This window comes from Fundulus heteroclitus, chromosome 5 (genome assembly GCF_011125445.2).
Source record: "Fundulus heteroclitus isolate FHET01 chromosome 5, MU-UCD_Fhet_4.1, whole genome shotgun sequence".
Lineage (NCBI taxonomy): Eukaryota > Metazoa > Chordata > Actinopteri > Cyprinodontiformes > Fundulidae > Fundulus > Fundulus heteroclitus.
The window spans coordinates 7787225-7812813 of record NC_046365.1 but is presented as its reverse complement, the minus strand read 5'-3'; the positions used below and the strand labels follow the sequence as shown (position 1 = coordinate 7812813).

General features: G+C 44.4%; 1 protein-coding gene across 4 annotated transcripts in view; it reads right to left on the bottom strand.

The window, feature by feature from the left end:
- tnrc6c2 (trinucleotide repeat containing adaptor 6C2) overlaps positions 1-25189 on the bottom strand; it is a 56997-nt gene extending 31808 nt beyond the window's left edge. For 2 of the 4 annotated variants that reach the window (XM_036136801.1, XM_021321842.2), the window contains exons 1-4: positions 24299-25189; positions 13271-13371; positions 13002-13023; positions 2272-2670 (exon numbers count right to left, since the gene is read on the bottom strand). In XM_036136801.1, coding sequence (XP_035992694.1) covers positions 2272-2670; positions 13002-13023; positions 13271-13333 — 484 coding nt within the window. In that variant the 5' untranslated portion in view covers positions 13334-13371; positions 24299-25189. Of the gene's footprint in view, positions 1-2271; positions 2671-13001; positions 13024-13270; positions 13372-17390; positions 17413-24298 lie in introns of those variants that run through there. The other 2 variants (XM_036136802.1, XM_036136803.1) reach the window with 2 other exon arrangements.
- Positions 25190-25589: the final 400 nt, after the last annotated feature.

The following is a 25589-nucleotide window of genomic DNA, read 5'->3' as shown; positions in this document are numbered from 1 at the left end:
AAAACACAAAATCGATGTTAGCAGTAAATACCACAGAGTGACAAACAGTGAATTTAACTACTGTGTCTTCTGTGTAATTAACAGGCAAACAGTTGCTACAACAACAGGGCTGCTGGCTTCAGGCTATTAGTTGACGAGAAACAACAGGCTGCGCCTTGGATGCCCTCAGGACAAAACCTGGAGTCTAAAGGAGGGGGGAAACCCTGCCACAGGCTGTTCTCCTAAGAGACCCCTGAGAAAATAAACGAGAGCAAGGTGAAGGCCGACCAAGACACCAACTGCTGGGCTAAAACATTATAGGTTAACATGCAGGACCAAGGCATGTTAACTAGCATTAATCCCACAGGAGAGACGTCTTTAGTTGACTCTAAAGGCTTAAACAGTCTGTTTCTCTGTTGAGAATAAAGCCTGCTGCTAACTTGTCTGAAACCATGAACTTGCACAGTACAATCGGGGAAACATCTTCAGATCATCACAGAAAGTAATAGAATCCATTTCGAACAAATGATCCAACAGATACATAACCCACACCCTCCCGAAGAAAACAACAGTCTGAAAAACAACAGGCTTTCAGCCGCCGCTCACACAACCAACGGCGTGGCGTTGACACCAGAGCAGCGGCGACATGGTGCTCTGCTTACAGAGAGCCAGTAATCAGAGGCAGCATGGAGTGGCAGAGCGCTGCTGATCAACAGAAAAGGGGGGAAAAAACAACAAACAGAGACGCAAAGTCAGACTAAACAAAGATGCAAGCGTTTATGATCATGCTAGCTCCCGCTTAAACGACGTAGCCATGAAAACACTGTGGCGAGCGGACGCAACATCTCATCGATGTCTTCACGGTGACGGCGGGCTAACGGTGGAGGATGGGTGGAACCGTCAGTCTGGGGCAGCGAATGGTGCAGATGGAAAATGTTTTATACATCTATGACAACACAAACAATGCTGGATCTCATTAAGACTTAAAATAATTATGTTTGCGTGGAAAAAAGGGAAAATGACAGTGATAGTGTGCGAGATGTTTGAAGTAGCGCTTTAATCCAGGAATACGGAAACTCGCCACCAAAACATCACTTACAAATGCAAACAAACACTCCACAAGGAGCCCCTGGAGGCAGATTCAGCCTCGCTGGTCCTGTGAGCAAACTGGGAATTCATTAAAAGTCTACCACTGGAAGAGGTTTAGCTGTGCTCTGTAAAATCAGAGCACAGCTAAACCTCTTCATTAATGCTAACCATGCCTTTACTATAACCTGACAGCATTGTTTTAACATGTCACCAGAGGCCCTTCAAACATACAGAGCAGAAATATTCATTCCTTGAACCATTTCAGATAGTGTCATGTTACGATGAAAAACATCCAATGCTTTTCTTAATTTGGGTTTTATGATACAAACCGACAGAAAGTAGAACATAATGAATTGGAAACAAAATGCTGGTATTTACGCTATAATAATAAAGATCTGTCGAAGCACCTATTGCTGTAATTCCAGCAAAGGATTATGTCTCCACCAGCTTTGGACATCTACACACTGACGAATTGCTAAACCCTGCGACAGATTATCTATTGAATTTGGAGCAGGACTTTAACTAGACCACTCTTAGAGGAATATGCTTGGATTAAAGTTGCCATCGCAGCTCTGATTGCACGTTTCGGGTGGTTGTCCTGAAAGAGCCTGCAGTCTTTTATCACCTCTAAAGCATTTTCCTTCAGCCTTGCCAAGTGTTCAACTCCATCCATCTTCCTGTCAACTCTCCCCAGCTCCCCTGTCCTTGTTCAAGAAAAGCATCCTCACAACATGATGCTACCATCGTAAGATGCTCTAAGCCTGGGATGTTGTTTTATAACCCTTCCCTACTTTATACTTCTCCACAACTTCCTGTGTGTTCCCTGATGTTCTCTAACAAACCAGAAACACAACATCTGCATTAATACTGAGATTAAATTGCACAAAGATACTCTTATAACTAACAAGGGGACTTCAAAAGGTAACTGCCACACTAAAAATCTGTATTTGTAAAAAAAAAATATATAAGAATATAAAATCTGAAAAATTAACAAGCAATGACAAAAAAGTTCAGCAGTTAAACAGATGTAGACAAGGAAAATAATGACCAACGTTCAAACAGTGACGAAGCAAACTGAAAGCAGCACTGAAATAAACCCATTAAAGAAAGCCCCCCCCCACCACCACCACACACACACACATGAACCACCGAGCAAAAGAAACTAAACAAACGGCAACATAAAGCGACTACACCGACACAAACCTGCGTTGTGTTTGCTTGTGGCGGACGTGGCAGAGTTTGGGGTAGTGCTGCTGGAAGTCGTAGAGGAACAGGACAAAGACGCTGAGGGCCAAGAGGAGGGAGGGAGGGCGAGAGAGCCGAGTGCTCCCGCGGGCAGCGGCTGGCCTCTCTTCAGTAGCTGCTTGTGCTCCTGCTGACGGAAGCGCGGGGGCACCTCTCTGGGCGGGTAGCGGGCACAGGCAGAGGACAACTGGCACTGCTGCTGAGGGGGAGTCTGAGTCAGGACCTGGCTACCGTATGGGGGGCCCCGGCCATTGCCAGAAGGACAGGAGGAGGAGGAGGAGAGGGGCAGCGCGGGGCTGGAGGGTCGGAGGTGGTGAGATGAACCAGGACTGGGCTTAGTGGGGACAGGCTCGGGCACTGGACAGATACAATACACCAGCACAAGAGCATTTCATTTAAAGGAACAGACACGCAAGAGGCAGCACACCAACTTCAACATAGAAGTAGAGCTTTTGTGTAACACATTGTTAAGTTACAACCAACAAACTTCTACGTACCAACAAGCGCCTCCTTGTGACGAGGAAGTGAAAGACATACCGGGTTTAATTATTATTATTATTTTTTTTTTTTTACAAATTAAGATGTGGAAAGTGTGGCGTGCATTAGTAATCAGTCCCCTGGGCGGATACATTGTACATTGCCATTTTTGCTACTTTCTGAAATAATTCAGTCGGGTTAAATGGAAAGCATCTGTAAACAGCAACTGCAACAGATGATGAATTGGATTGATGTCTGAACACAGTAGGGAAAAATCAGGTGTACCAGCAGCCAACGTGCCACACGGTTTGATCAAAACTATTCGTCGCTTTCTCTCGCCACCCTGCTCTCAGGTAAGAGACCCAATTGAACTTCCCACTGCGGGACAATAAAGGAAGTTTCTATTCTATTCTCAGTCTTTTGCAGGTTTTCTGTATGTCGCTCCATGCCCTCTAACCTGAACAAAAGCAACCCCACAGCATGACGCTGCCATCATCATGTTTGACCGCGGCGAAGGTTTGTTCAGTATAGAGAGTGAAGAATATCGATACTCTGAAAAGTATCGATACTCAAACGCTGTATCTGGATACAGTACTAATTTGGCCTGTTATCAACACTAAATATTTTAGCATATCAGGCAAACAAAGATGGAAAACCCAAAGATCTTGTGAAGCAAACAGAGCTTTAAAGTGGGGGCCATGAAGAACAATAAAGTTGGCCAAACAGGTTAGTAAATTTAAGTTGCCGTTCATAATGGAATTTAATACATTAAACGTATTACTGATGTTAGTGCAAAGGGGTCAAAGCTTAAAAATGTTAACGGCTATGAATAACTTTGCCAGGCACGATTTATGACTGCGTTGCTTTCATTTAGCATGGTTAGATGGTCAGGATTATCTCTTTAGAAGAAGAGCCTCGTCCAGCCTGCAGCTGAACACATGCTATAGGGGCTGAAGCTCTCCGAAAAGGCAATTTTCTTTCTGCCAACATCTGTAACTAGCAGAAACATCATTTCTATCCCATTTCTTTTATTGTCCTGCCTTCAATTTACATCCATGAGCAAAGGCGTGTCCTGCTAGCTACTGGGCCTGAGGAAAAGTGACAACCGACCGAGCTGTGCAGCTACCAACCAATCAACCAAAGTGAAAAACAACAAGGAACATCAACGTGGAGCTCTCTCAATGGACAGAGTCAGCAAATAAGGCTGATTGGTGCAGTTAATTAGATATAAAGAAAGAAGGTGGTCAAATCACCAAGCTTCAATGTCTTGAACATGAAGCTTGGTCCAAACTGTTACTGTGCTGCAGCACCGGTAATGACGCACACCGTGACGGGCACCTAACGGGTCAACACCGGCACACTGGAGGCCAAAATGACTTCTGAGTGCAGAGGCATTCTGCTGTTCTGGCCAAGAGCGTGTCTAAAAGCACGGGAGAGAGAGAGGAGGCTCTCTCACACCGACAGCCTGCCGCAGCAGACAGGGAGCAGTAATAGGAAAAGCACAAATTTGTAGTAACATTACACATATTCCTCCTCAGGAGCTCATGTTCACATTCCTGAAATAGATAAACTGAAAAAATCCAGAAAAAGACAAAGAGCGTAGAGCGGGGTCTCCAGTAATTTCTACCGATGGGATCAATGTCAACCACAGGCAGAGGGAGACGACGCCTTGCTGCAACAGCGTCTGACGGGCTGCTGGCTTAGAGCCGCAGCTGCTGACGCACGTTTCTGATGAAATTCAGCTCGGCCTGCCTGACGTCATCTTGGACGACAGACAGCAGCACAGCGGATCCACGCCACTCTGACCTACGCCGCTTTCTCCCCCACTGACTTTCCGTTATTCCATCAGCAGGCCTCCATCTCAGTTTGTTTTTATATATTTTGACTCTGGAAAAAAAAAAAGAAATCCCAGCCCATTTTCAGTATCAATCAGGACTTTAACATAAAGTCAGGGAAAACATAGATAAGTTTAAATGGTATTTTTAATGGCAGGTCTGGTCATGTTTGTGGGTTTTTGCAGGTTGTGAGAGCAGATCTCTCTGCAGATAACAGAAAGGTTAAACGTGTTAAAGCAACATTTTCTGTTTTACACTGAGCTTTCAACCCGTCTATCAATGAACATGCTGATTGGTGCATATGTACACACCAGTGACGTGCGGTCAGGGGAGGCAGGTGAGGCAGTGCCTCACCAGCCATCATGGAAAGAAAGAAAATATATAATCATAAAGTAATTTAAATTGTTATATTCATCCGGTGGTTTGTACTAAAAAATATTTATTTTTCATGTAGCTTCACCAATTTCTATTTTTATTTGTTCAAAATCGCTGAATTTTCTTATTTTCCCATTCAAATGCTTGGAAGCGATGCCGGTGAGGCAGCAGCGAGCTCTGCCTCACCTTGGATTGCGCAACCCCTGGCTCTGCGCTGGCTGCTAAGCGGAGAGAGCATGTTGCTGTACGGCGTCAATAAAATAGTTTAAACAAATTTAATATGTGAACTTATTTCCAATAATTTAGCTTATGTATATAATGTACAGTGCTTTTTGTCACCAACTGTGTTTGTGTAACGTGTTTCGTGTAATGAGCGATTATAAACGGCAGAGAACAGGTTCGAGGTGAGGCAGGCAGTTCTCTTGCCTCATGGCAGGGGGCGCTCAAGATCCCAGACGTTCTTCTTGTTCACTCCTCAACTGCCGAGTAAGTGACAGCGAGCTAGGCTAAACGATTCGGGAAGCAAGTCAAGTGCAGCGATAGATTATAACAGAGATAGTGATTTTTTTCCTCTCTTGCATTCATCCCTCAAAAACGGTGAAGGATGAATGCAAATCTCCTGGACAGCTTCTCAACTTTTTGGCCGAGAAGGATCTTGTTGTAACTGTTCCTGAGGCGACAAAGTTGCTCCAGCTCGTGCTCACGGTGCCAGCTACTACAGCGTCAGTGGAGCGGTCATTCTCAGCCCTGAAGAGACTGAAAACATACAGCAGGAACAGGACGGATCAAGGAAGGCTTTCTTCCCTGGCAGTGATCTCCATTAAAACAGAGAGACTTTTAAAACTGAAGGAAGATAAGGAGGACTCTATCGCAAAGTGACGGATGTTTTTGTGCAGAAGGAGCGACGCATGGACTTCATTTATAAGTAAAGGTAAGACAGTAATAACATTTATTTTGTTTTGTTTTTTAAGGAAATGTGTGTTTTGTGAGCTACAGTTTGTATGTGTAAGGATGCAGAAGTGATACATAACCTGTAAACTGCTGTCAATCTATGCATCTATTTGCAAATCTGATTCTGATGACGTCAGTGCCTCACCAGCTATGAACCTCACCGCACGTCACTGGTACACACAATGTAAAGGCTGGTTCACACGGCAGGATTTCTAGCCCGATTTAGACCTCGATTATTGCCGTGTTTCTTAAGACCTCAAATCGGAGATATTCAACATGTTGGATTGTCTTACCCCAATATCCTAATGTGTGGGGTGTCCCCTGAGGTCAAATGAGCACGCAGCCTGTTGAATGTGACGTGTAGCCAATGAGAGCGAGCTGAGGAAAACCCCGAGATGCAAAGGTATAGTCTCCTCTCCTTTAACCAACAACTTTTCTTGTTATAGTTTTTCTCTCCGTTAAAATCAGTCCACAAACTATCGCCATTATTCTTCCTTGTCTTCCATGTTCATTTACTCTGAACTCATGTTTAATCTTGAGAGGTTTAGCAAGATGTCCCGTCTGACATCCGAATGATCTTGATTGAAATCCGTTCGTGTATGGTGCGTTGTGCTCGCCGTCTGACCGGATACCACACACTGTACGAGAAAACCTGTTTTCGCTACTTTTTTTTATCGTTACGTGTGGTGTCTCTCAGGCTTTGCAGACTTTTACATTAGCAGAAATAGCTGCAACACTTAGCCTACTGTGGACATCCAAACACTGTTCTGCACTGTAGTTCAGCATGTAGAGGGAAAAAGCGTATAACTGGCCCTGAAGACGACAGCTAATTAAATAAGCATCGGGATCAAGTGACGAAATTCCATTAAACTCTCCTGCTAAGGCTCTCTCAGCAACCCTGTGCACAGGTTTTAATTACAGCCTTTCTTGATGCTAACTGGTTAATTACACAGTATGAGAAAGTAAGATATAGTAGTGGCTCAGGAAGAAGAACACGAATGAGAAACAATGGGGAAATGGAAATACATGAGAGATTCGGACGTTTAATTGGAAATTTCAGAACAAGGCACAATTGGCGAGGAGACTGAGCGCGTTACAAAAAGAACCAGTTGGCTCCTTGAGCTTAGTGCCTGGCGGTGCAGGTTCCCACATCTCCTCTGTCTATTGTCTGCAGCGCCACTTTATTATGCAGTCATGTTTGTGGAGGGGGGAGGGATGGACATAACGCACAGGCTTATATGCCCTACACAATGGCGCAATTCTTGCTCTGAGAATGGCTGAGAAGTTAGGAGGGGGAAGAAAAGACACGTTTGGCAATGTTTACTTCTTTCTGGAAAATGTGTTTTACGCCACTCTGCTGCCATGTGAGAAACTGTTTACTTCCTAAGAACGGGTTACAGAAAAGGCGAAAGATTCAATTACAGCTACAAAAAGTGTTTGATAAAACAAAAGAACCCAAGCAGGCGAGACATCAAATTCATGTCTGTATCACGATTCTAATTATCTTCCTTTTTTAAGCAAAGCAGATCTAGGCTCTGGATGGTTGGATGGATGCAATAAAGCATAAGCATGTTTAATGGATGGATGGATGCTTTACACAAAAGAATTGTAAATAAAGTCTGGAAACACTTATTTCCCTATTATTCCATAGTTATCCAGACCTGGAAAATACCACAATCAAGGTCCAGACCTTTTCAGGCTATGTAGGAACCCTAAGATCAAGGAAAGAAGTGCTGGCGTTAGACCTATTCCCGAGGAGCACTACAGAAGAAGAACAAGGCAATAAACTAGGCCTATAATTAAACCCAGGACTGAAAATAGCGACAATAAACTAGCAAACCTGGTTCCTTAGTCCATGTAACTAACAGGACCCTTGAGTGCCAGAGGTGAAGTCAAGTGTATTAGTGTTTATGCTCTGAAGTGATCAAATGAGCGCATGAATGAGACGTCCCATCTGTCAGCACCAGCGCAGAACAACACAAACTCACCCCTTTCTCTTTAACACAAAACGCAGACGAAATTTCTCACCGCTCACCCGCTCCATAATGGGAGGTTGCTATAGAGACGGACAGTGGGCCCTGACGCACCTCCGCTGCGTCTCCTGTGACCCCCCGCGCCTTCTGCGACCCGTTCCCGTACCGCGCCTCTTAATGAGCTCTTCCATCCTCTGTCTGCTGCAGTCTAGTTTTTGCTTTCTAATTCTCTTTAGAGTTTCTTCTGTCCGGTAGGGACATGACACAGCTGTCTCAGTGAACCCCATCTCGCTCTTCAGCCCGAATACTCAGTGTGGATAGAAAGCTTTAGTGAGATCGCACAATGCTTCAGTTTGAGGTTGGCGACTGGGGGAATCGGATGCCTCGGAAAACGTGTCTTCTGACTCCGAGAGCTAAACGGTATGACCACAAAAAGCCCACCACACGTAACATTTTTAAAGCTCAGAAACAAAGCAGGGTTGCGCTGTCCTACAGGCCAAAAAAAAAAAGCTGTTTGCATTGGTAGAGCTCATCTGAGATGCAACAAAATGCATAAAGTGTAGATCTCTTAAGAGTAAAACCATGAGGCAGCATTTATGAACAGGGGCAGAAATAAAAAAACGTCTTCTTTGTGGTCGTGTACCTACGGGAAAGAACAGTAGAGGCTCCGCACGGTGACACGCAGACGCTCTTTCAACCTTACAATAAATGCTGCTATTCAAACACCACGGCTCCCGGAGCACAGCCTGAACCGTCACTCACAGCCCTGCTGCGTGCCATTAATCTGCCTTATGTTTGACAGGAAGCGGCTTAATGTTGAGTTGAGGGGTTTGCTAGGGGAGGGGTGCGAGGCACCGAATGGGCTCATATGTCTGTGGCGTGTGAGTGATCATACAACATGAATAAACAGAGAGCAACGCATTGTTTAAGTTTGAGTCCCGTCCCCCCCCCCACACACTCTTGTTTCCTCCATCCCTCATCTTCTCCCGGCACTCGCGCATGTTGGGAGAGCAAACAGAGGATGGCAGAGAAACAATTACGCTCTGCAGTCATAAATCTACTGGACGTAATTCACAGGCTATACACTAGGAATTAATTGTGTGTTTATAAATGTGGTTAAGTCGTGAGGGGAAGGGGGGGGGGGGAGAAAAGAAAGAAGCAAGGCAGAAAGCTAAAGTAAATTAGCCCCTAATTAGATTGTGATTCATGAAATTCTGCTTTAAAAGTGTTGACGCAATTAATAGCATGTGAAATTGCAAATTAATCCGATACAAAACGAGGGGACGCACTTGGGTTTTAAGAGCGCCTCTCGCCACTTTGAAAAATATAATGCTGTTATCACCATGGCGACACCGTGCAAATATGCTTCTGCTCAGATGCGGCGGCTGGGGCTGAGCAGAGAGTGGGTGAGATGATGCCGGCGTCAGGAGCAGGGAGAAGGGACGGGGATTACACCGGCTCTCCGGCCTTTCAGCCATCCGGAGCGCACGCAGCCGCGGCAACACAGCCAAGACTCACTGATTATGAAGGTGTAGAAGTGTTGCTATGGCTCTCTCCATCTACACGTAGATGAATCCAGCTTCTCCGACTTCCTGCCTGGACAGCATTTCTCTAATCAAACACATTAACATGCTTTGATCTACATTTGACCTTAGTCCTAGCTACAACCTCTAATTTAAGTCTTTTACGGCTGTAACAGGGTTGCCTCCTGGATCGCTCTGTGTTTAACTCCATCCATGTTCCCATCAAGTCTGACCAGCTTTCCTGTCCCTACTGAATACAACCAAGCCCCGGCTTTAACGCAACAAAAGGGGGGACGTTTCCAAACGGCATAACTTCACAATATATTGTCCAGGGTGTATAAAGAGCTTATAAGCTTCTTATTTTGTCAGAATTGGTGTGCAAGGTGTACATAAGCCAAGCAGCTGTGACTGGCGTGGTGGCAGAGATTGCAGAGGAGCTGCTGTGTGCCGTCAGCAAATAATCAGCATCCCTCGGAGGAGACTTGAAAGGAGAATGGAAGGGTGGGGGTCTGTATCTGAGGTCCAGCCTATATGAGTGGGTGCAGGAGGGAGAGGGGGGGGAAGTGGGCTAGGGCGCTGGGGATGCTGCCTCTAGAAACCCGGCATTTGGTGAAGCTCCATGCCTAATAGGGGGCAGAGAAGTTAATTCCAGCGTGCCGAAGCTTTATCTCATTTTCATACATATGAAGCCGAGATCGATTACCGCAAACAAATTGAATGCCTGGGTCCAAGGAGAGCCTGCAGAGAGGAAAGGGGGGATGCTGTGTGGATGAAACTATGAATTCCTGAAAGTGTATAAGGATGGCAGAATGTACTGATATGGATGGAAAAAACAAATCACTGGTGTATATTGATTTTCTCCCTGCCTTCCTTAAGATTATATATATATATATATATATATATATATATATATATATATATATATATATATATATATATATATATATATATATATATATATATACACACACCTCTATTATTTAGTGCCATGCATAAAAAGCAGTCTCCGTTCAGCTAACACCACCTTCCATTTAATAGATATTGGAGATAGGAGGTTACAGGCCACCTCCCAGGAGTCCTGATGGCTCTCTGAATGATTAGTTTTCAAACCAGACTTCCTTCACCAAATGTTCTTTTTATTTCTGTCTGGCATGTGCATCCACTTGTGCCACACGTTCAGAATCCCATCCTCATCCCATCTTCATCTTTCATTAAACATAGCAAATGGCCACGCCATTAGCCCTCATCTGGATTAATTCTGATGCCGAACATTTAGGGTCGTTCCATTGTACAAACAACTCCACAGCTTCATTGCTTTCCTTCCTCTTCATTGTTACTTTTATCTGAGCAAAACCTACCCGTTACTGTTTTTTTCACCGCCTCCCACTTGGGCATCTGTCTGTGAACCACTTTTGAAATTTCATCGCTGACTCAATCAATATATTTGTAGAAAAAGGTTAATTAAATCATTGCAAAAAAATGTTTAGGGTTGATTCTTTTCTATTTTCTAGATCTAAAATTTATATCCCAACCAGCAGGTCAAGCTGGTTGGGATAGACTTTCCTTTATTAAAGGAAATCAAAATTTAAAATAGATTCTATATTAACTCATGCTATCATTGATATCAATAGTTGTTGATCTGAAACACCACAGTGACAAAAAAAAGAGATAAAAACACTTTACAGCACTCTAGATTATGAACAAGAAAAATTGGAATATTTAAATAAATGAACAGAAGCACATAACCACAGTGAAAACCACCAAATGTGAGTTGATATATGCTGACAATGAGCATCACAACGGGAAACCAATAGAGTCTAATCATAACATTTGCCAGAGTACAGACGACAAACACACTGCGGGTAATCAAAGAGAAGCACTCACACCACCATGAACAGAGCAGAGCAATAACGCCAAAGCACGTAAAGTAAAGAAGAGACAGTTGTTGGAAAGGGAGCCACCACGTGTCAGAGTAAAGCAAACGAGAGAGAAATCTCTGCTCTGTGTAGCCGATACTGAATCATAGATGCACACAAAGCTCTTTTCTCTAACGTTACTGCTGTTTACATCATGTAGCTTTTGGATTCAGTTCTAACCCCGAAGGTGAAATGTTGCCTCCACATGAGCCTCGGTGAAAAGAAAACATGCAGCAGGTTCAGTGCTATTCAAATCTGTTTTAGCAGAAAACACAAAGGCCGTCTAAGGACAGTGTTCTTTTTAGCCACATTTTTTTTGTGTTGCAGCTCAACTGTCTTTTCTTTTCTATATTCAGCTCATCCCACCCCCTCATCTTTTTACCCACATCAAACAGTGAGAGCTGTCTAGGTGCCCTTACCCTCTGCGTTACCCTGCCCTGTTCTTCTTATAAGGCCCTGTTCACGCGACAACGAGCCATTAAAAACGGGATTGTCTTTCTCTACTACCATACATGATGTTTAATTGCAATCTCCATGCACAGCATATTAGAAATATTATGAAACGGTGTCATTTCCCTTCCATTCCCCTAGTAGGCGGCATGCTTCTTTGTGCACATCCGTTCAGTGACAGAGCGAACCAGCATAAAATGGGTAACTGCTGATGGAGGCTTCGGGGCAGCAAATGACATAGAAATTAGATCGTACACTTTAAGTTGTAACCAAAAAACGTTGTGTGCATGGTGTTTAATGAGTCAGTGCCGGAGAAGGACAGAGTCAAACTGCACAACTGTGCATGCATATGCTTAATGTGTCTGTCCGACAACAAACTACATAAATTATGTGCGATTATGGCTACACAGATATTTCTGTAGTAATCAGAGCTTACATATTTATATAAGCAGTTGGAATGCAGAGTTACAGAGGCTTAGAGCGCTGAGAAAATGTTATTGCCCCAATACAGATTTTTTCAGTTTTTGCACTTTTGTCACACTTAAAATATCCAGGGTCATCATTTTAAAAGACTAAGAGATACAAAACTGAGTTTAAAAATAATATGATTATTCCCCCCTTTATTAAAAAAATCAATTAACCAGTATTAACCATAACTTTGGTTACCCTGCGCATCGAAGACTCATCCAGGTTATAAAACAACCCAGAACAACATCTAAAACACTGTGAGCCAATATAAAAATATAAAAAGAGGGCAAAATGTTCAGTGGACTAATTAAACAAAAGTGGAAAACTGTGGAAGGCGAATGTCACATTACATCTGGTGTGAGACTTGTTCAGCCTTTCAGATAAGGAACGTCATAACTACAGACAGACACGGTGGTGGCAGTGTGATGGTCAGCTGCTCCAGGAGCCGCACAGCAGGAACCAGACATGTTTGAACACTAGATGATGGCTGTTGCCCCCTAGGGTGGCACAACCAGCTACAGGGTTTAGGGGGAAACTGCCTTTTCACAAAGTGATAGTTTGGTTTTGCTTTTTTTTTTTTCAATCCAGAAATAAACTGTGTGACAAAAAATGCTAAAACATGAGCTTTGTAACGGGGCTAATACTTTCTCCCATCACTGTTTATGTATAAAAGCAGTTGAAATGCAGTGTTACAGAAGCTTCCTTCATCATGACACTCACCTTTGGGTTTCTGATCAGCAGCCTGCAGAAGGAGAAAAAAAATCCAATCAAAAAGGGGTTGATAAACATCGAGGTGGAAAGTTTTTTCAACAATAATTGAATGGGTGTTCATATTCACCCAGATAAAGAATAATCATTTTTCTGTATGGAGATATGTCACCAAATCCGCCATAGATTAATACATTGGAAATCAATGTTTATTTGTGAGTTAATAAAGGCAAAACAGGCTTTTATTTTAGAAAAACAAGGATCTAAAATGTGAGAATCACCTTTCTCTGAGCGATGTCCTTCTTAGTCTTTTCCTCTTGTTTCCTCTTTTTCTTTTCTTCCATCAAACGGTTCTCTTTCTCGTGTTGCTTACGTCCCTCAGCTGTAGGACAACAAAAGAAAAGCATTAGAAAAGCGTCAGACACAAGGGAAGAGATGGCTTAGAACGATGCTCAAATAATTTACACATGTACATTTGCAGAAAAGACAGGTCGTAAATTACATGCTACTTATTTTTAACCCAGAGGAGGTAAATGCAACAATCACAGTAAAATAACACGTCAGGCTTTTCCTCAGGAGTTTATTTACAATGAACCTTTTTTTTTTTCAGGATCCAGAGAAAAAAAAAAAAAAAAGAATGTGCTAGGAAGAAAGCAGAAACTAAACGCTGGTTTGGCTGCCAAGAGGAGGGTCAGCTGAGACGACACGGGGGAGCAGCAGATAACTGCAAACTGTCAAAAACCTATTTGTAGCGAGCTCAAAGGCTGACAGGTGTAAAAATCAGAAAGCTAAGGGAAAGGGACCCCCGATTCTTTTTAGCTTTTATCTTTTTGCAGCAGGGTTTCTAAATTTACAGCAGATTATGTCATGCTTGAGGATTCCAAAAAACTTGCATGCAGATTCATGTAGTCTGGGCATAAAATACATAAGCATGGCTGCACTGATCATCACAGCTTGCTGCATGTAAACGTAAGAGCCTGTTCTCTGATGAAAGTCTAATTAGAGGCATAAAATGCACTCAGCATACGTTCAGTTTCTTTTCATTTAAAAATGGTGGCTCTAAGCTACATGAATGGCTGTCAGTAACTAAGCCCAAGCACATTGTGCTGGATAAGCACCGAGAAATGGGCTGCCAACTATGCTCAGCTCAAATTCAGGTAAACTTTGTCTGATCAGCAAAAGCACCCTACCCCACAGCAGGGGTGCCCCCACAAACTTTGGGCCCCATGACAGAAAAAAATAAAATAAAAATCATCCCAAAGACTCATAAAATGTTCTTTTTGGGGCCCCTGGAATTGTCCCAATCCCCCCCTCCCCTTTGCAGCACCTCTGCCCCACAGCAACACTCATCAATATGGAAGCTAGTTCTGAGGGTTAAAGACTCAAAGTCGGGTATTTTCGGTATCAGTGACGTGTTTGACAATAAACCGGCAGAAGAACAAAAATGTAAGAAGCTCTTTAACAGCAAACTGCATTTTCTACTGATGCAACTGTACAATTATGCTTGCTACTTAAAGAGAGAGCAAGACTTTCAGCAGATAACAGGAAGGCTGAACAGCTCATTGGCAAAGTTGTTCCGTCATGGAAGATGCTAGGTTTAGGAATATTGGCAGCATTTTGAAAATGGCATTTCATTTAAAGATATCAACACAAGCAATATTTTGGTCCTCTCTCAAATTACTACTAAACATTTTTTCAATAGATAACAGATATTAGCAGTACCTAGTTTGTCAGAACACACATAACAAATGAAACAGATTTCCGTATTTAATTACTGATCATGTTTTCAGCTTTAACTTATGTATTTTAAGCCCTTTACTATTGCTAAAATGCTTCCAAGTAAAAGCAAACATGGATTTGGATTCAGTGTTCTAACAAAATTATATAAAATAAATACATAAATAAATAAAACACTAAGCAACACCATACATCAAAAGTGGGAAATGAGTAAATGAGGGTCTAAATGCATTTCTTCATGGCACAAAAAACACACACACAAAGTGAAAAGGAAACAACTGACAGCATGAAGGAAGGAAATGGAAAGGAAATAAAAAGGTGAGAAAGAGAAAGGAAAGCTGACTTTTAGGCCAACAGCCCGGTAGAATGAGACACAAGGCCTTTTAACAAAGAGCGGCTTTGAGTGGGTGTGAGTCAGACTAGTTAGATGGCTCGCCTGAGGGCCAGATGAAACTAAGTACTTCATTTGTGCCTTTATTTCCTTTGGCTCAGCACCAGTGACAGCTCCAGGAAACAGCCGGGGAATGAACTGGGACTTAAAGGACGTTGTGAGATTGTGGTCCGCCTTCAGTAAGTGAAATTGAAAGGTGTCGACAACATTATGCCATTGTGGTGGAATCGTTAAAAGTTATGTAAAACAGCTTAAAATATATATTTTTTAAAAAGCATCTACATATTAGACTAAAACAAGATGGCAGGAGGCCAAAAATTCCATACTTCTCCCAAATTTCCTGATTTCTCTGTGATTCTTTTAAGACAATTTTTTAAATTCCAAATGCAAATGTTCACTGGGAATTTATGGCAGATCTTTCTACAACGGCCAGGCTTTAAGAGTGAAGGAAAGCTGAATGGCTGATGGACAAAAGGATGGATGGTTGGACAAACAGGTAGACGGATGGAGAAATAAAGGGACGGATAAACAGGATAGATGGACGAAGCCAACATTAAGATACAATTTGCCAAAACACAGCAGTTTCAAACTGAGATAAAGTGATGTGCCACAAGTTCCCTGCTCCTTCATCAGGACTTTCCCTTTCTTGCTCCCCGTTCTTCCTCGTTTCCCCTACAGTCATTTTTCACACCGCCTCTGTGTGTGTGTGTGCGTGTAACATTGTGCTATCTCAGCAGCCAGGGGAAGGTCGCCCTGAGGTAACACATAGCAGGCTAAACCGTGTGGAACTCAGAGAGTCTGCATCTGTAGCATACAAACACAGCTTGTGCAACGTGGCCAATGTTATATGAGGCAGCACCACTCTCATTGATTCTCCTCTGTTATGAGCATCTGACACCATGCAAACTAGAAGGGAGAGCATGATGGTACTCAGGAAGAGTACTGTGAGCCAAAACTGGACCCTGTCCACCGGGAGTAGGAACTAGAACTCACATCACCTAGTTTCCATCTAAAAAGGGCCGGACCTTTTTCAGAGTTCTCAGATCTTTCCAGTCGAGTGGGCGGGTATAAGAAGGGAAGGAAATAACAGAAGAAAAATAATAAAAAACAATGAAAGGAAAGGAATAAAGGACACAAGGAAAGTGGAAAGGTAGGAAGGACATAAGGAAATAAATAGGAATGCAAAGAAGGAAGGGTGGTAAGACAAGAAAGAGAAGAAAATGGAAAGAGTGTAGGAAAAAAGCAAAAGAAAAAAAATGAAGTATGATGGAGGAGGGATACAATATTTAAAAAAAGAGAGATAAAGTCTGGAAGAAAATATTTTTCAGTCCTCTTATTTTCTTTTTCCTTTCTCATTCAAATATGAAAAATACTGAAATCCACCTCCTTCCCTTTCTAGACAGCACAGGATCCCTGCATAACTGCAGCTAGGCAATACAAATAGTCGATCTGGTAAAAACAGAGCCAGATCAAGTAGAGAAAGATTCTGAGTCATTTTAACCATTTTAATCGCCATCAAGCTTGGTAACCATGGAGATGTCTCCAGCGCCCTGGTAAACAAAACTGAAATGCAACACGATGGAGCAGACAGCTATCGTCTGATCTAGCGGCCAAGGCCAAAGCTACTCTCCCCCCGGCCTTAGCTGACCTTCCATAAAGCCGTACCTGCCTCGCGCTCCCAGCAGTGCTGACGCCAGCATTTTCCTCAGCGCTACAGATTACTTCACTGCTGCTGCGCCTAGCATCAGATTTACACTTGATGTGGAAACAGAAGAGTATTTAGTCTGACAAGGCCACAGCGTGTCCCTTTTTCAGCTCGTATCAAAGTGCTCAGGTACAATTTCACCGCTGCCAATGAACCAAGATCTGTTGCGTTTTCTGTTGCACATTTCGCACCGGAAGGTTTGGTTTTACTTTTCTCATCCATTAAAGTAACCTGGCCAGCCAGATGTGTAGCAGTCTCTGTTCTGCACATTATCAACCTGGGTCTGTACCCATCCAACCCGTTTGGGGAAAGGAGCAGAACTCTCTTTGGTAGGAGGCACACCTAGTGCCCGCCTATCAAAGGTTGGTTTTAGCCAATCAACGGTAAGACAATAAAAACAAGTTACCCCAGTAACTGAAGTCAGAAGAAACACAAAAGTATTTTCTACAGAGGCTTGCCAGCTGTAACAGCGATTACTGCAACAACAGAGAGGTACCGATCCCCATATTATACCCAACTGTCTCTACAGATAATGGGGATTGATCCAGGACACCTGAGCAGCGCTCACCTTCAGGTCAGGTTGGTGGAGGAGCAGTCTGACTGGAGCTGGCTTCTCTGGACCAGGGGTACCCAAACTTTTCAACCTGCGACCCCCAAAAATAACCAGAGACCCCATTTTGGCAAGCTCCCCCCCCCCCCCCCCCCCCTTTGGATATTATGATAATAAAGTGAAAACTGTGAGAATCAAGTAATATTTTTGTAAGAATTCCTCATCAAAATGGGGAATGTGGAGCATCTTGTAACGTTATTCTTTGATATCGGTTTCACAAATAAGGAAATGCTAAATCTTTTTAGCATATCAGCATCAAATCATCTCACGACCCCCACTTTGGGAACCCCTGCTTTAGATAGAAGGAAGGCTTAACATATTACGCTGTATCCAACTGCAGCGTGTTTGCATATATATATATATATATATATATATATATATATATATATATATATATATATATATATATATACAAACATACATGTATATATAAACATTGGGGATTGTAATGAAAGAAAAAAAATCTTTGACATCTAATATTCTGGAATAGTCCTATTGTAATTAGATGTTATCCGGTTACTGAGCAGCCCTGATGTTAATTATGGTTCTTAAGAAGAATCAAATCAGCTACAATTAGTTTTGTCAGCTTGAAGCTTTACAAAACACACAATGGGTCACAAACTCTCATGAATGCATCTCTTATTTTTAGCATATTCTTTTTTTTTGTGTGTTTTTCAAAACATGTCTCTAAAGAGTTCAGTCTCGGTCCTTCTTTCTTGGTTCTGACCTCGTCGGACTGTGACTCCCAACAACGGCATTTAGAACAGAGAGATCCGTTCTTTGTTTTGGCTATTTGATCCAGAAAGTGGCCTTTTCTACGATTCTGGCCCCGGCCGAGCTGAAAAAGTCTTAGAAAATTGAAAAAGGCATGACTTAGCAAAGGAAGCTCTTCCCTCTCGGTGTTGGACCCGACAGGGCTTGAGGCCTCGGCTACGAAGACGGACGCGCGATAGCGGGGTATAAATATGAGCGCACAGAAGAGGAATGAAGAGAGCAGCTCAGACAAACAGGAACACCCACGTAAAAAGAAAAACACAACACAGAGTGAGTCACAGTGTGCCTGTCTTCTTATGCAGTGGGTGCAGAGAGCTTGGGGGAGGCAGCGAGGGAAAAAGGGGGGGGGGGGGGGGCAGGCAAAAGATGAAAGCCAACGCCGAGCAATCCCAATTAAAAACGACAGCCGCTGGAGAAGTAGACGGGGCAGAGAGAGACGGGAAGGAGACTGCTCTGGAACCAGAACAAGACAGCAAACACGCTGCAGAAACCGAGGAGCTGAAAACAAAAAAAACCCCTACATCAGGAGACAAGAGGGCCGCCGGACTCTAATATCCCTCCACCTTGATCGCTATTGTCAATAGACGGCAGATACACAAAAGGGGGGGAACGGTGGAAATAAATTAAGGGTGACAGAGAAGAAAAGAAACGTAAAAACATGCTGCGTTGTGTAAAGAACGGGCGAGACAAAAGAATCAGAGTAGGAAAAGGAGTTGGAGGGCAGCGGAAAACGTTTCAGCCTCGCGTCTCGTGAGCAGCTGTCAGACCAACTGCGGGCAACGCTCCCTAGAAAGCTTCAGCTCTTCCTCACAAGTAGGAATAAAAAGAACAAAAAGATGTCCAGACCAAGACCACAGAGAGCCACAGGCCCCTTACCTGGGAAAGGAATCCTCCATAGCAGCTCCTGATACGTGAGAGAGTACAGTAGTGCTCCCTCAGCCTAAGCCTGTAACCTCCAAAGCCGATAAGCAGCCAAAACAACGCTGCTGTATTTTCCTTCAACCTAACAAGCAGCCGGCTTGGAGGCTCGGGTTGTGATGCATTCTGTGCATACCAGCTTTACTTAAAGCAGGTGGCTTTCCGAGGAAACCGGTAAAATCTGCGCGCAGGCTGCTTGCGACCAGGGGTGTGCTGAGGAATGATTAGGATGACTGCAAACAGGGCCGGAAAAATCGAACGTCGACGGAATGTTACAGGAACTCTGAGCTCCAGAGAAAAAAAAAAGAGCTCCCAGAGTGTTGACTGCTCCTGTGCCAAAGCCAATCTGGAGCTTTTTTTAAACGCAGCGGCAGCTCATTAAATAGGAAAACAGCACAATGGGCCGGCCTGCTCTCTGTCATCGCCGCAGCTCAGGCTTTAGGGATTCAACAAGAAGCCGCCGACACAAGCGTGAGTGGTAGTCTTCGCCTCCATGTTTATTCACAGGAATTTCTCTGGATATTCTCTGAACCAAGTCTAATTATGCTTGGCTGTGCAGGTTATCTTGCTTCTTAATAAATCCGCGTACCGTAGCAAAAGAAGAGGACTTGTTGCCGAGCAGCTCCTGGATGGATGGATGGATATAACAGACGTAAAGGCGTGGAACATTTACACAGGATATGGAAAACCTACAGACATTAGGAACTATGGCATCCACACAGCATCATGCTGCCACTACCATGTTTCATGGAGAGGCCGGTGTGTTAGAGGGCATGAAGGCTAGAATAAGCTCTCTTACATGTTCAGGTCCGACACAGTTTTCACTGCACTGCACTGGTATCGCCTTGTTCAACAAGAACTAACGCTGCTTTAATTCCCCTAACTCCTTAACGTCCACAGACACCTCCAGTTGATCTTAGGGTCATTACCAGAACAGATATCGACACAGTTAGCCTGAGTTTTACCAGCCGGAGCTGCTAACCCCAGCTCAGGGTCGTCCGGGGCACGTCAGTGCTATTTACACGGCTTCAGCTGGAAGCTTAGGAAGTCCTGGGGAGCCTAAGCCCTGTTAAATAAGAAGTAACGCTGTCTAACGTTGGCGCAGGGGCAGGGAAAGAGAAAACAACGCGGGCTGGATGTCCTGCTGTAGGTTCCTGTTCATTTCCATGTGATACTCTTCTTCTTCTTCACTCCACATCTCTCCAATTAGCCAAAACTGAGCACAGGGGGAAGGACAGGGGGCCCCAGCCAGACCTCGGCACACAGAACATTCCCCTGGACCCCCGCCAAGACTCACAGGCAGCAGCTCAGTGGCTTCGGCTTCAACCCCCCCCCCCCCCCCACCTCCCTGCTTCCATCCTGGCTGGGGCCGACTTACCCCTGGCGGGCCCCTCCAGCCCCTGGCCTCTCCGCTGGCACAGAACTCAAAATAGAGAGGAGGCTACACGCTCCCTGCTTCCCTCTTTGTATAAACGCTCAGACTCTGCTGGTATGATTCTACCGTATAAAGTGACGGTACACTTTAGCACATTTGGAACCCTTAGGAGCCCAACGTATGGCTAAAAGCACATGTCCACCCAAGGGCCTGAGCCCTAAATGACACAAACGCAGGGATGTCACACCTCCTGCCATCATTCCTTACACCGCTTGAGTTATCTGATCCACTGTAGGGGCACCACGACCTGTTCTGCTTCTGCTGGGCCCCAGAGTGCCTACTCCTTCCTGGCTGTCCGCGCACCCAAACATGCTCCATTTAGCTCTGGCCAATCTACTTCCCCTCCCCACCCCGAGCCTCGCGTCACAACAGCCGGGCACAAAGGGAAGAGGGACGGAGGATAATGGCTTTTGGCAGTCTCCAATTGAATCCAGCTGATTCTGCTGTCGACGCTCCCCTGCCGGAGCAGCCCCCCCCCCATCCCCCCCGCGGCGGTGTTAAGCATGTTATCTATCAGGACTGCGCTGGTTGTCTGAAAGGCCTGGTAATCACAGGTTCAGTGATGGTCACAGCAGGGCCCTGGCTCAGGTCACTGGTGGGGAAAAAGGGGGAGACACGCAACACAAGTCGCACAGACCACAAGGAATTCCCCCCGTTTTTTGCTTGTTTTACTCGACAGCAAGAACAAAACACTAATTACTGCACCTCAGTTTAGAGGTACGTTTGGAAAAACCGCAACTGGGCTCAGATGGATAATAAAGGAGGCTGCAACGTTTTTGTACGTGAACGGGTCAAATGAGGGGAAGCAAGCCGCGGGTCTCCCTGGTATATAGACGGCCTTCCCTGGGGCTGCAGACGGGCTGCAGACGGGCGCTGATGCCGGGGCTTCTCCTCGTGGCTTTTATTACAACACAGTCTCATCGCAATAATGTCTGAACGCCAAGCGCCTGCAGCCCCATTCCATCCACAGCCAACGTGGCTAATAGCTTTCGAGTGTGCTGCCAAAAAAAAAGGACAAAGTGGTAAAAGCAATTCTTTAGGTCAGGCTCATCATTTCTCTATTTGGACGCCATCGCACACAAAAGGACAAACACGTAAGCCAGGCGAAGAACTCCGGCAATTTCTTTCAAGCCATTTTCAGATGTTGACATTTATGAATTTCTGCGTTTTGGTTCTCGAACCCCGAGCCTCTTGATTAAAGATGCACTGATCAGGCGTCTCCGGGCCGATGCTGATTTTTGGTTGGCTCTGAGGTCTGACCAGCTGATTCCGGTTTCTGTCTTCAGGTACCATACAGCACATACGAGGGAAAAAATATGCAAATCGAAAAGCTAACAGCTTTTAATCAACGGGAAACATTATAACATTATAACTACGCTGAGGAAATTCTATATTTTGGGGCTTTTCATAAAATGAGTTGACTCTTTGATCACTGGTCAGCGCTGATGCAGGGAAAACATTCCCATTCTAAACAACCTGATTGGTGCATTTCTAATCTGTATTCCTAGATTGCGGTAATTCATTTTAAACTTCCACACTGATCTCCATTTTTGGCCTTGATGCACCCTAGATGCTAAATTTATGGAGCGCATGTGTCTCGCCCACTTAATCAGGTAACCTGAACTTAAGGCAACGTGAAAACTCTCCCAGCAGCTCATTGTGTCTCATTTCCTTCACGAGATCCCTACTAGAGCGTCACCACTTCCCATCTGTACATACATTCTGTCCGAATTGGGTTTTTAGGAAAGACAGGCGTGCAAGAAGCTCGTTTCTGACTGCGAGTCAGCCGTGCGTCTGAGGCGTGGATGAGATCTCGCTGACAACCGGAGGGCATCGACAAGCTGCCTGGGATGCTAAGTTTGAGATGAATGGTTCCAAATTCCCACAGCGAGGAAGACGGCGGCTACGGCTGAGTGCGGCAGCAGCTGATTGAAACAAACCACAGACGCAATTAGAGAAAAGCTTTTTGGCTGCATAGCTAGATGCTTTGCAGTGTGGATGTGTGGCACGTTTACACAAGCATGTTCTCTCTCTCTCTCCCCCTCCACAAATCACCTCGCTGGTGTGTGAAGACAGAGATAAGACGGTCTGACAAAAATGCCAGTGGTGGAGGGGGGAGTCGAATCTGAACAGGAAATTATGTACTTCAATTAAGACATGAGGCGGCGATATTAAAAGCTATACTCCAGAGCCTGAGGGGCAGGATGCAGGGAAAGGGCGACGCGATGGAAGGCGACAGTTCAATCAGAAACTGGGCTTTCGTGCCGAGACGGAGGAGGGGGGGGGGGGGGGGGTTCCGGGAAGGACGGAAAGGGGACAAGATGTTTAATAATGTACTGCTGTGGCGGATTGAGCAATAGTCTGCAACCTACACCGTGTGATGCATTTAGGGAATAAATCTCCGGCTGGACAGCAGTCCAAAAAACAGAATAGGCCAGGCCGGCCCATTCGATTTTCCTCCTTCCTAAGATCAATAGGTATTTAGAAAAATATGTAGCAGGTCACTGTGTAGAAGTAACACCTTTGAATCCAAAAAAATATATATAATAATAATAATAATAAAGGAATTACACGATCAAATGTTCCCATTGAATATTTGTTTTACGGTAAAAACAAGAATGTGCAAAAAACTGCATGTTTATGTTTGATGGGTTTTAACACTGAATTTTTTTTTGGGGGGGGGGGTGGATTAGTATCTGCAGATCACTATTCACCACCAATCAAGGGAAATCTATCCAATTCCAAAAAGGTACATCTATTGTTTAAAACATTAACAGCTCAGCTACGTTTCGAACACCTAGACACTGATTTAGCCATCACAATATTCAGCGAAACTTAGTATGTGCTATTATGCTGTTATTTATTAATCGACTTGTGATTATAACAAACCAGCCCAACATCCCATTACCTTCTAATTATAATAGAAACGCGTCTCAAGTCAGCCCTAAAAATCTATCACGACTACGATTGTCCATTTGATGGGTGAAAGATCGGAATTGGCCAATTTTCCCTTGTTCAGCAGGTCAAACATTGACACGTTTGGATTTTTTTTTTGCCAACCCAACGAAAAGAATCTGAACGAAGAGCTCGCACCGTTTTCAGTGGATAAAACTCACCGGACAGCGTGTACCTTGGTGCACTTTTCCAGATTCAGTGGAAGCAGATTTAGCTTGGGGCATATATTGGGAGAATGCTGCAATTTACTTCAGAGGTCAAAAGTAACCAGAGCCATCAAAAAATCGGTGGCACATTTCCTACTTTAGGTCTCACAGTGTATGACAATGTCCGACCCCCTAACACAAACCAGCAGTCGGTATTGGCAAGAGAAAAACCCTCATCTGTGCATCTAAACCTCACAGAACACACTCACACACACCCCCGCTGTGTTCTAGGGCACAGAGCCGACCATAAAGACGTGTCCAATAGTTTCCAGTTACTAACACCTTTATTATGAATGCACAAACACATTCTACACTCATAGGAACATATGGAAACATATGGAAGATCCTGTCTGATGATCAGGTGCAAAACCAAAAAGCCACTGTAGATGTCCCAGGAGTACATCCCAGAAACATGACAGATTTATTATTATTATTATTGTTGTTGTTATTGTTATTAATTACGCATTAACAGATTCCTGTCAAAATTTTCAAGCTTCAATTTTGCTTTTTCAAACATTTAACAGCAACAAAAGAAAAAAAACAATTATTTCATAAATGGGATGGAGCTGAAAACTTACCTTGCGTTCAGAACAGCTCTGGCCGCTTTCAGTGAAGAATCGATGCATGGCAGAAAAAAACAGGCAAAAACAAAAACAAAAAAGAGGCTTCTCCGATGTCTGATTTTCTCACTCTCTCTGTTATTTTTCTGGAAAAGTTACCCGTATTGCGTTGGTGCAGAGATTTAATCGCGATTAAAGTCGGGCTGCAGCTTGGAGCAGCTTGTGGCGTCAGGATCCCGAGGTAAACAGCGGCTGGGCGGCCAGATGTACACACAGCGAGGACGGCGAGTTCTGCAAAAACACACCGACCCTAAACACGTCTGGAGATTATACTGAGCGTAAAAAAAATGGCTGGTAAAAAACGTCGCGATATAACGAGGGGCGGGGAACGGGCGAAGCACCACTAAGAAGACAATTTTAATAACCGAATGAATTTACTTAAAAAAAAAAAAAAAAAAAGAGAGAGAAAGCAGCTTAATGTTGTAAGGTAGTAGCTGGTTGCCGCTAAAATCCCAGTCGTCGACTGTTGGGAGATTTTGCAAAAAAAACAAACAAACAAATAAACAAACAAAACAATTCAGGCAGTTTTTGTAAGAATAAAAAAAAGAATATATCGCCAAAGAAGAGTGCTCTCTCAGCAAGCCGACGTCCGCGCCAGCAGCCAACTTGTTTTAAAGTGCAAAAAAAGAAACGTCTCCGTTTTTACGGAACCGGCTGGACGGCGAGCGACGTGCTGGCTGCCGCGAACGCTGAACGAGCGGCGGCTCCGGGGAAATGCATTCTGCGTGAGAACCCGGGGCGGCGGAGCGGACACTCGCGGTGGGCGTTCAGTGAGCTCTCGGTGACAGCGGCCTTTCAGCCATTTTGTTCAAACTAACAACACCGCAGTCTGCCTCTCTCCTCCCTTCCAGTGAGAAGAAGCACGGACCGGGAAGTGGTTCCCAATACGTCACTGTCGGCCAACCAGAGCGGCGGACGCTGACTGACTCCGCCCGCCCGGCCCACCCTCTCCGGTTCTCCGGAGCCCCCCGGAGCGCTCGCACAGTGCGGAGCTTCGCGGCACGGCCAGCGGCCGGCAGGGAGACGGCCACGAAGCCATGCAGCTCACATTTCAGCGGTTCTAAGACTGAGGCACGCAGAACAAGCAGAAAGCAGCGACACTGTAGACATAATCATGACCAAACTATATGTATTCAGGTCCAAAAGAGCAGTGAAGAAAAAGGACATTAATAGATGTTATAATTTAAATACAACTGTAACAAATATATGACTCTACACTAATGCCTTATTGGTTTATAAACAAATAATT